The sequence below is a fragment of the Rana temporaria genome, chromosome 8 (assembly GCF_905171775.1).
Source record: "Rana temporaria chromosome 8, aRanTem1.1, whole genome shotgun sequence".
Classification (NCBI taxonomy): domain Eukaryota; kingdom Metazoa; phylum Chordata; class Amphibia; order Anura; family Ranidae; genus Rana; species Rana temporaria.
The window spans coordinates 38,153,564-38,165,670 of NC_053496.1; the positions used below are offsets into that span (position 1 = coordinate 38,153,564).

General features: G+C 42.1%; 1 protein-coding gene across 2 annotated transcripts in view; it reads left to right on the forward strand.

The window, feature by feature from the left end:
- LOC120946840 (guanylate cyclase 2G-like) overlaps positions 1 to 12,107 on the forward strand; it is a 94,230-nt gene that overhangs the window by 13,279 nt on the left and 68,844 nt on the right. For both annotated transcript variants that reach the window (XR_005750791.1, XM_040361626.1), the window contains exons 4-5: positions 3,224 to 3,400; positions 9,604 to 9,748. Coding sequence is in view for 1 of the 2 variants with exons in the window: in XM_040361626.1 (XP_040217560.1) it covers positions 3,224 to 3,400; positions 9,604 to 9,748 (322 nt within the window). In the remaining variant the exon portion in view is untranslated. The remainder of the gene's footprint in view (positions 1 to 3,223; positions 3,401 to 9,603; positions 9,749 to 12,107) is intronic.

Here is a 12,107-nt window from a genome sequence, read left to right on the forward strand (position 1 = left end):
TCACTTAAATCTGACCAAACAAGAGTCTTGTAGGCATCCCGGGTATGACATTTTTTTAAAAACAAAATTATAAATTATAATATAATAAATAATTATAAATAATTATAACAAATAATAATATAATTCTAATAAAAATTATTCAATAATGTAATCAAATCAAAATCACTGAAATTTGCTCAGTTGCAGAATTGTCGCTGTCATTATTTTTTTTTTATGATGAATTTCCCCACAAATCGCTATCGCACAATTCTGCAAGTGATTATAATTTATTATCGCTGTTTTCTAGCTGCTCTAAAACAATTTTTGACATAAAGGGACACTTTTGGTTGCTATGGACAATCTACAGTTTTCAGGCAGAAAGAACAGTTTTTATTATATAAAATGACATGCAGGACACTGGGCAGACCACTAGGGACAAGGGGGTGTGTTTTTTTTACATACAGTACTGTAATCTATAAGATTACAGTATACTGTATGTATAGTGTTTGTTTATGTTTTTGAATTTGGCGCCGTTCTCCGCTCCCGTGCGTCGTAACGTCGCAGGGAACGGAGATCGGCGCGACAGGAAGACGCTGTGTGAATCGAGCGAGGTCCCGCTCGCTCACACAGCGCGGTGACATCGCTGGATCCAGGACAAGGTAAGCCAGCGCACGCTGCAGGCTCTGCATATCTACCCCGAGCGTGACTCGGGGATACCGATTATAGCAGAAAAAATCCACCCCGAGTCACGCTCGGGGATACCGCCAGGAGGGTTAAGGAAAATTTCCTGCCCTCTGCCAGAAAGTTGTCAATGGGAAGAAGGTTTAGCTTCCAACATGATAATGACCCAAAGCACAGCAAAAGTGACCACACAGAGGTTGAAGGAGAAAAAGGTGAATGTCCTTGCATAGCCTAGCTAGAGCCCAGACTTAAACACCATTGAAAATTTGTGGAAAGACTTTAAGACTGCAGTCCACAAACGGTCAAGCGCATTTCCCGCAATGCACCGCACTTGTGATCTGCAGTGAATGTCAGTCTTAACTTAACGACACCCCAGATGCAAGTGCATTTGCCTGCACCGGATCGCATAGTACAGTAGTACTATGCAGTCCTGTTGCTATGCGTTAAAAAAATGTGTGTTAATTGCACAGGAACGCACAGGACGTTCCTGTGTGATTTATTGTATGAACCAGCACCAGATGCCGGTTATCGGCTCTCCGATTTAGGTAGGGAATTTAGGTACGGGGATTTGTGGCTAGTAGGTGGGATTTGTGCTGGGGGTGGGGTGGGGGTTGTGTCAAGACAGAGGATTTATGCTAGGAGGGGAGATTTCGGGGGAGGGGGGAGATTTTTTTGGGGGGGGGTTGTTCTAGCAGGGGGGATGGGATGGATTTACAACCTACTGACTACTTAACTCTGCCTTACAAACTACATTTTAGGGCTTTTTCACACCAGGTGTTTTTGTTGTTTTTTTATTAGGTTGTTCTATGCTTGTGAAACATGCAAAAAAATGTGATGGCATGATTTTTAAATTGAGCCCCATGATATTTTGGTACCATGCATTTAAGTGGGCGCAACCATGCAATTGGTGGATGTGTAAGGGTGCCATTAGGAATTAATGGAACCTGTGCGCAACTGCAAAAGGTAACGTAGTTTTGTGTGGTGCAGGAAAGGGCGCGATTTCACACGTTTTAACGTGAACAGAACAACTTGATAAAAAAAACAACAACAAAAAAAGCGATTGGGCTCCGACGCACCCCGGGGGTTGTGCACAATTCTAAAGGTTGCCTGGACTGCAAAAATTTTGAAAAACTCTGATATAGAGGGGCCTCAAATGCTGCCCCTGACATCACCAAAGGGCTGCACATACTGTAATATTCAGTGAATGGAATGCGACAGGAGGTGGTCAGAGACTGCAGATATGTATTATGACAGTGTTTCTCAATTCCAGTCCTCTAGGCGCACCGACAGGTCATGTTTTCAGGATTTCTTTCGTACACGCGATCTGAAAATTGGACGACAGTTCGTCTGCTATTTTTCACTAATTCAGAATATTCGAAATTAACGAAATTTTTTATTTCCGAATTTCCGAAAATTCGACTTTCCGAATTTTCGTATTTCCGAATTTTTCAATTTCCGATTTTTCAGACTTCCGAAATTTCGAATTTCCGAATTTGTTAATTTCCGAATTTTTAATTTCCGAATTTTCGTATTTCCGAATTTTTTAATTTCAGAATTTTCGTATTTTCGAATTTCGGAAATTCGGATTGGGAAAATGGGAAATTTCAGAATTTTTAGAATTTCAGAATTTCAGAAAATTCGTTTTTTTTTCATTTTCGTTTCATTCGTTTTTTCGGAAATTTATTTTTTTCTGTTTTATTCGTTTTTTTCTTTTTCGGAAATCCAAAAAAATCAAAAAAACGAATGAAACAAAAACGAAAACTTTTTTTATTTTTTTTATTTCCCGAATTTCCGAATTTCAGGAAAAAAAAAAAAACGAAAATCACATAAACTAAAAAAAAAACGAATTTTTTGGTAGTGCACATGTCTATCATATCATGTAGTGAATACTGATTAAACGAAAATCGCACGGTCAGGTATCATACGAGAAAAAAATTCGTGCTTGTCCCTTCGGATAATATTGGGTGAACTGTCGTGATCGTCTCTCGAAAGTTCTGTACTAACGATCAGATTATCGTATGATCGCGTCGAAAGCGGTATTTTTCGTCCGGTTTTCGGATCTTGTGTATGGGCCATAAGGTAGGGAAACTGATTAAATCACCTGTGCAAAATAATGGAGAGCCTGATAACATGACCTGTTGGGGTGCCTTGAAGACTGGAGTTGAGAAACACTCCATTAAGAGATGGTTCAAGATCATGGATGACCAAGGATGTTATAGGAGTTGGAGACTGGGGCCATGATTCTAGAGTAGGGATGAGCGCAGGCCATGTGCCCATGCCCGCCAGGAACAAACTGACATTTTCTGATCTGGGCAGTAAGGGGGTAAAAGTGCCGGTAGGCAAGTGGTTAAAGTGTTTGTGTTTTTTTGTTTTTTTTTTATGTCGGTTTTTACCCTCTTTTTGCTTTTGCCCTTTTTTTTACCAGTTTGTTTACTTTTTACCATTTTTAATTTTCTTTTCTGCATCTTTCTATTTAGAACTTTCATAAACCTTGTAAGAATGTGTAGCAAAATTAAATGCAATTTTATTTTCCTAATCTAAAGTGTTCTTTTTCTTTTTTCAGGAACTGTTTTGGAAGGACTCATTCGTCGGCGAAAGCACCCAAAATAAATTCAAGGCTTATGACCCGGTGCTCATGATTGCCCTGAATTCCAGTTACAGCTACACGTCCTTCTTGAAGAAGGTCTATGAGAAACTGAAAGGACCTCCGTACTACAGCGAAATCACTTCTGAGAGCCAGGTGATTTATTGTGTTTTTAAAGCGGCACTCCACCCTGTTCCTTACATTGGTGATCAGTGGAAAGAATGCTCCTTACATTGGTGATCAGTGGGAAGAATGCTCCTTACATTGGTGATCAGTGGGAAGAATGTTCCTTACATTGGTGATCAGTGGGAAGAATGTTCCTAACATTGGTGGTCAGTGGGAAGAATGTTCCTTACATTGGTGATCAGTGGGAAGAATGCTCCTTACATTGGTGATCAGTGAGAAGAATGTTCCTAACATTGGTGATCAGTGGGAAGAATGCTCCTTACATTGGTGATCAGTGAGAAGAATTCTCCTTACATTGGTGATCAGTGGGAAGAATGTTCCTTACATTGGTGATCAGTGGAAAGAATGTTCCTTACATTGGTGATCAGTGGGAAGAATGCTCCTTACATTGGTGATCAGTGAGAAGAATTCTCCTTACATTGGTGATCAGTGGGAAGAATGTTCCTTACATTGGTGATCAGTGGAAAGAATGTTCCTTACATTGGTGATCAGTGAGAAGAATGTTCCTAACATTGGTGATCAGTGGGAAGAATGTTCCTTACATTGGTGATCAGTGAGAAGAATGCCCCTTACATTGGTGATCAGTGGGAAGAATGTCCCTTACATTGGTGATCAGTGGGAAGAATGTCCCTTACATTGGTGATCAGTGGGAATAATGTTCCTTACATTGGTGATCAGTGGGAAGAATGTCCCTTACATTGGTGATTAGTGGGAAGAATGCTCCTTACATTGGTGATCAGTGGGAAGAATGCTCCTTACATTGGTGGTCAGTGGGAATAATGTTCCTTACATTGGTGATTAGTGGGAAGAATGCTCCTTACATTGGTGATTAGTGGGAAGAATGTTCCTTACATTGATGATCAGTGGGAAGAATGTTTCTTACATTGGTGATCAGTGGAAAGAATGTTCCTTACATTGGTGATCAGTGGGAAGAATGTTCCTTACATTGGTGATCAGTGGGAAGAATTCTCCTTACATTGGTGATCAGTGGGAAGAATGTTCCTTACATTGGTGATTAGTGGGAAGAATGCTCCTTACATTGGTGATCAGTGGGAAGAATGCTCCTTACATTGGTGGTCAGTGGGAAGAATGCTCCTTACATTGGTGATCAGTGGGAAGAATGCTCCTTACATTGGTGATCAGTGGGAAGAATGCTCCTTACATTGGTGATCAGTGGGAAGAATGCTCCTTACATTGGTGATCAGTGGGAAGAATGCTCCTTACATTGGTGGTCAGTGAGAAGAATGCTCCTTACATTGGTGGTCAGTGGGAAGAATGTTCCTTACATTGGTGGTCAGTGGGAAGAATGTTCCTTACATTGGTGGTCAGTACGATAACTGAAAAGATCACTGGTATTAGTAGTAACTTAATTTAGATGCATAAATTGTTAAGGAACCCCTAGCAACCTCTGGAGGAACCCCATGGTTTGATGGAACTCTGGTTGAGAATGGCAGCACTAGAGGGCGCTATCAGCGCTGTGGCTTAGCAAAATTATTTTGTCTAATTCTTAACTGCTGTTGAGATAAAATATCATCCACACAAGAAATTCATTGGTTTTAATGGGTTGGCTGACTCAGACATGTATTGTTAGAAGGAACAGTAACTATTGTGTAGCACAGTAAAGCAGGAAGCAGAACCTGCATGTCCTTTATTCCTCACTAAATTATATTTCTTTTTACCCCTTTGCCTGCATTGTAAAAAAATGTACGAAAGCAATCCTGAAAGCAGAGAAAAAACTGATATGCAGCAGAGGAACTTTTAATCTATTCTCCATCGTATGAATGATCTTTGCCCTCGCCCATTTTGCTATCTTACAACAATGAAATGATCTCCCACAATACATGGATGTATCATCTCAATAACATCCACAATTGCTGTTTGAAATTTTTGCCCACATATGATTCTCTAGGTAGAAAAAAGTAATTGGTGTTTATGCAGAATAATCTCTCCTATAAATTATGGATTTTTCTGATGTCACCAAAATGAAAATTCACAAATTTGCTGAGTTGCTTAGATGAAATTTGCTTTTTTTATTTTTTTTAATGTACATTGCTTCTTTTGGCGTGGGGATTTGTAGTTTAATTAAATGTTAATTTCTTCGCTTTTAAATTCATTATTGTATCTATGGGCCAGATTCACAAAAGAGATACAACGGAGTATCTCCTGATACGCCGTCGTATCTCTGTTTTAGGGCCGTTCCAACTATGGGACTGATTCATAGAATCAGTTCCGCATAGCTAGCCCTAAGATCCGACAGGTGTAATTGAATTACACCGTCGGATCCTAGGATACAATACTTCGGCCGCCGCTGGGGGGAGTTTGCGTCGTAAACCAGCGTCGGTTATGCAAATTAGCAGTTACGGCGATCCACGAAGGTTTTTCCCGTTGTTACGTCGGCGCAAGTCTTAGTTTCCCGTCGCAAAGTTAGGGGTACTTTAACATGGTGTAAAATTACTCCACCATGTTAAAGTATGCCCGTTCTTTCCCGCGTCGCTTTTGAATTTTTTTGTTTTCCCGGCGTAAGTACGCTACGCACGTCGCGATTCTCAACACGTCGGCTTGACGTAATTTCGCGCAAAGCACGTCGGGAAATTTGCGAACGGAGCATGCACAGTACGTCCGGCGCAGGAGCGCGCCTAATTTAAATTGTACCCGCCCCATTTGAATTGGACCGCCTTGCGCCGGACGTGTTTACGATACACCTCCGCAAGTTTACAGGTAAGTGCTTTGTGGATCGGGCACTTAGACTGAAAACTTGCGGCGGTGCAACGTAAACGGGTTACGTTACGCTGCCCCGCAGGTACGAGAATCTGGCCCTATCTATCTATCTATCTATCTATCTATCTATCTATCTATCTATCTATCTATCTATCTATCTATCCATCTATGTCTATATCTCAAAATGTCAAGTCCTGAGCTACTAGAGGTCTTGAGGGTTACTCACCACCAGTTGCCCCACCCAACCCCTACCCTGCCCGCCCCTAATTACGCCCCTAAACACACCCTCATAAATTATCTCATGAAGTGACACTTAAATGTTTTATGCAGAATTAAATTACAAAAATAAATATTAACAACAACAACTTTATCAGTGCCCATCAGTGCAGCCTCAACAGTGCCCATCAGTGCAGCCTCACCTGTGCCCATCAATGCAGCCTCACCTGTGCCCATCAATGCAGCCTGACCAGTACCCATCAATGCAGCCTCACCTGTGCCCATCAATGCAGAGTGCCCAGTCCCCTTCAGTGCAGCCTGACCTGTGCCCATCAATATAGCCTCACCTGTGCCCATCAATGCAGCCTCACCTCTGTCCATCAATGCAATGTGACCAGTGCAGAGGAAGAGAGAGGGGGAGGAATAGGAGAGATGGTCGGATCACAAAAGAGCAGGGATTGCCAGCCTTCATTTGAATTGCCAGGCCCTACCCTCACACACAGTCCCATCTCCTGGCCTGGCTCCTTTGATAGACGTCACACGTCCCAGGATTGGACCGGTGTTCTGTCTATCAAAGGAGCCGGGCCAGCAGGCCGGACTGTGTGTGACGGCGAGCACCCGGCAATGCAAATAAAAGATGTTACAGTAAGTAATCCCCACTCTGTGATGATCCGGCCGGCTCTACTCTTCCTCATCTCTCTTTTCCTCTGTGAGATCGCTGGGAGAACAGCTCCCATTCAACCCCACCTGCTTGCCCCCCCCCCCCCCCCGAGACAGCCCACGTTTGCCCTCAATCATTTTCCACTTGCAAAATGTGAGCAGGCAAATATACATTTTGAGGACTGTATGTGTGTGTTTATGTATGTACAGGTCATTCTCAAAAAATTTGCATATGGTGATAAAGTTCATTATTTTCTGTAATGTACTGATAAACATTAGACTTTCATATATTTTAGATTCATTACACACAACTGAAGTAGTTCAAGCCTTTTTATTGTTTTAATATTGATGATTTTGGCATACAGCTCATGAAAACCCAAAATTCCTATCTCAAAAAATTAGCATATTTCATCCGACCAATAAAAGAAAAGTGTTTTTAATTAAAAAAAAGTCAACCTTCAAATAATTATGTTCAGTTATGCACTCGATACTTGGTCGGGAATCCTTTTGCAGAAATGACTGCTTCAATGCGCCGTGGCATGGAGGCAATCAGCCTGTGGCACTGCTGAGGTGTTATGGAGGCCTAGGATGCTTCGGTAGCGGCCTTAAGCTCATCCAGTGTTGGGTCTTGTGTCTCTCAACTTTCTCTTCCCAATATCCCGCAGATTCTCTATGGGGTTCAGGTCAGGAGAGTTGGCAGGCCAATCGAGCACAGTAATACCATGGTCAGTAAACCATTTACCAGTGGTTTTGGCACTGTGAGCAGGTGCCAGGTCGTGCTGAAAAATGAAATCTTCATCTCCATAAAGCTTTTCAGCAGATGGAAGCATTAAGTGCTCCAAAATCTCCTGATAGCTAGCTGCATTCACCCTGCCCTTGATAAAACACAGTGGACCAACACCAGCAGCTGACATGGCACCCCAGACCATCACTGACTGTGGGTACTTGACACTGGACTTCATGCATTTTGGCATTTCCCTCTCCCCAGTCTTCCTCCAGACTCTGGCACCTTGATTACCGAATGACATGCAAAATTTGCTTTCATCCGAATAAAGGACTTTGGACCACTGAGCAACAGTCCAGTGTTGCTTCTCTGTAGCCCAGGTCAGGCGCTTCTGCCGCTGTTTCTGGTTCAAAAGTGGCTTGACCTGGGGAATGCGGCACCTGGAGCCCATTTCCTGCACACGCCTGTACACGGTGGCTCTGGATGTTTCTACTCCAGACTCAGTCCACTGCTTCCGCAGGTCCCCCAAGGTCTGGAATCGGTCCTTCTCCACAATCTTCCTCAGGGTCCGGTCACCTCTTCTCGTTGTGCAGCGTTTTCTGCCACACTTTTTCCTTCCCACAGACTTCCCACTGAGGTGCCTTGATACAGCACTCTGGGAACAGCCTATTCGTTCAGAAATTTCTTTCTGTGTCTTACCCTCTTGCTTGAGGGTGTCAATGATGGCCTTCTGGACAGCAGTCAGGTCGGCAGTCTTACCCATGATTGCGGTTTGGAGTAATGAACCAGGCTGGGAGTTTTTAAAAGCCTCAGGAATCTTTTGCAGGTGTTTAGAGTTAATTAGTTGATTCAGATGATTAGGTTAAGAGCTCGTTCAGAGAACCTTTTCATGATATGCTAATTTTTTGAGATAGGAATTTTGGGTTTTCATGAGCTGTATGCCAAAATCATCAATATTAAAACAATAAAAAGGCTTGAACTACTTTAGTTGTGTGTAATGAATCTAAAATATATGAAAGTCTAATGTTTATCAGTACATTACAGAAAATAATGAACTTTATCACAATATGCTAATTTTTTGAGAATTACCTTTATATATATATATATATATATATATATATATATATATATATATATATATATATATATATATATATATATATATATATATGAAAACCAAGGACTGCTGGACTTAAAATGTATTTCAAAAGTCAAAAACATATATGTTCACAAATTAAGTTATGTGTAATAAAATAGAATGCCACAGGGAAAAGGTATTGAACATATGAAGAAATGGAGGTGCAATAAAGGCATGTGAAGCCAAGACACCGGCTGAAATCTATCAGTAATTAGAGAACAATGCTGCCCCTTGTCAGTGAAAATGAATATCAGTTGGTTCAGTCTCAGTTTATGGGCTATAAAAAGGTGTCTCATTACCAAGGTGTCACACAAGAAACATCTCATGATGGATAACAGGAAAGCGCTCTCTCAAGACCTTCACAACCTTATTGTTGCAAAACATACTGATGGCATTAGTTTCAGAAGGATTTCTAAACTTCTGAATGTTCCAGTGAGCACTGTTGGGGTCATAATCCAGAAGTGAAGAGAACATAAGTTCACCATAAACCGGCCACAGGGAAGGTGCTACTTGCAAGATTTCTGACTGAGGAGTGAAAATAATTATCAGTAGAGTTGTCCAAGAGGACCACCTGTGGAGAGCTTTGCCTAAAATGGCAGATTTTACAGAAATCCCTTATTTTTTACCAGAGTTTTGAGTAAATGTAAAAAAAAAATTTTGCTCATCTCCATTGACAAGATCCTATAACTTCCTATCTAATGTGTTCTTGCTTTGTAGGTGAGCCCCTATGCCGCTTACCTTCATGACTCGGTCTTAATGTATATGCTGGGATTAAGGCTAAATCTGAAGCAAGGGAAGCATATGATGGATGGAAGGTCAATGGTGGAAAGTCTGAGAGGATACAACAACACGCAGCTCTATGGTGAGAACAGTGACACCGGGTCAGTCACTTGAAAGAATGTGTACCAGAATTCAAGCAGGTGCCCAACCACCAGTAAATCCAAAGGCGAAATAGCCAGTGGCACGCCATTGTAATTCAATACAGGTGTAACTTTATTGTTCCAGACATGCATACGCAAAGTAACCCCTAGGAGATCCTCCTCTACAAATAAGCCCAGTTTTCGGGTGAAAGGATAAGCAGGATAAGTTTTCTAAAAAGGATAAGCAGCAGAGCAAAAGCCTGTGGCACACCATTGACCACTTGTTTTCCCACCCCTTAGCAGTTTTACTGTAACAGGGTGGCTCTCCTGTGCTAAATCATGTATATACTGAATGTGATTCTGCATTCTGCCTGCATGGGAGCGCACAGTCCTGGGGGGCACTTCTGCTGTGAGCATTCACAGCAGAAAATGATCTGCGGGTGCTGAGAACTCGATGTCTTCCGACACTCACTGATCGTTGGTAATACACACAGGGCCAGATTCTCGTAGATCGGCGTATTTTTGTGCGGGCGTAACGTATCCTATTTACGTTACGCCTCCGCAACTTAGACGGGCAAGTGCTGTATTCTCAAAGCACTTGCTCCGTTGAGGCGGCGTAGCGTAAATAGGTCGGCGTAAGCCCGCCTAATTCAAATTTTGAACAGGGGTCGGCGTGTTTTATGTAAATAACTTGTGACCCGACGTGATTGACGTTTTTTCACGAACGGCGCATGCGCCGTCTGTGGAATATCCCAGTGTGCATTGCTCCAAAGTACGCCGCAAGGACGTATTGGTTTTGACGTGAACGTAAATGACGTCCAGCCCCATTCACGGACGACTTACGCAAACTACGTAAAATATTCAAAATTCGACGCAGGAACGACGTCCATACTTAACATTGGTACGCCGCATGTACGCCACCATATAGCAGGGGTAACTTTACGCCGGGAAAAGCCTAACGTAAACGGCGTATCTGTACTGCGTCGGCCGGGCGTACGTTCGTGAATTTGCGTATTTAGCTGATTTACATATTTCTAGGCGTAAATCAGCGTACACGCCCCTAGCGGCCAGCGTAAATATGCAGTTAAGATCCGATGGCGTAACAGACTTACGCCGGTCGGATCTAATAGAAATCTATGCGTAACTGATTCTAAGAATCAGGCGCATAGATACGACCGCCCAGACTCAGAGATACGACGGCGTATCTGGAGATACGCCGTCGTATCTCATTTGAGAATCTGGGCCACAGAGATCTGCCTATTAGACATGTGCACACTGAAATATTTTGTTTCGGAATTTTGTTTTCGTCCGAAAAATAAATTTATTTAGTTACTCCCGAAATCCGTTTTTTATTTATTTTGTTTAGTTAGAAAATCCAAATTAATTAAGAACGAATCTGTCATTGAAGGCTTATGGTGTCTGTCGAATGTTCTAAGGAGATTCGACGGAGCAGCTAAACTGTACGACGCCGCAATCATACGTTTCCGGTCGAATGTTCCCCCTACAAGCTATAGAAGAACTCTAATGTTGTATGACACTAGTAGTAATTATATTTATAAATTATTATTACTAGTCAACCAACATTCAAATTATTCTATAGCCTTTAGGCCGAGCATTTGACCGGAAATGTACGATTGCGGCGTCATACAGTTTAGCTGCTTGTCGAATCTTCTTAGAACTTTCGACAGACACCATAAGCCTTCAATGACAGATTCTGTTTGTATGTTTTTCGCTGCTTTTTCGAATTTTCGTTGTTCATGTGGAATGGTCTACCTCAACACTGTCTCTATAATGTCCAATCTTTTCTCTCTGTGTCAAATCTTTCCTCTCTATGTAGAATAATCTTGGACTAATAGAGTTAAGGTTAGGCACATTCGACCGCAGATTTGATAGACACAGATCGCTATTGTCACCGTCAAATCTCCTATTGTCACCGTCGAACTGTTGTAGCAATGAAAATAAAGATTTTTTTATGTTGGATCTTTCAGATTTCGGATTCTGTACGTTCGTTTTAGTTTGTTAAAACGATAACGAAAATAACTGAAATTCGGACGAAAACGAATGCACATGTCTACTGCCTATGGCCCGGATTCAGATACGAGTTACGACAGCGTATCTCCGGATACAACGTCGTAACTCTGAGTGTGCCGGGTCGTATCTATGCGACTGATTCGTAGAATCAGTTACGCATAGATTTCCCTAAGATCCGACCGGCGTAAGTCTCTTACACCGTCGTATCTTAGGCTGCATATTTACGCTGGCCGCTAGGTGGCGCTTCCGTAGATTTACGCGAGGACTTTGCAAATTAGGTAGATACGCCGATTCAGAAACGTACGTCCGGCCGGCGCATTTTTTTACGTG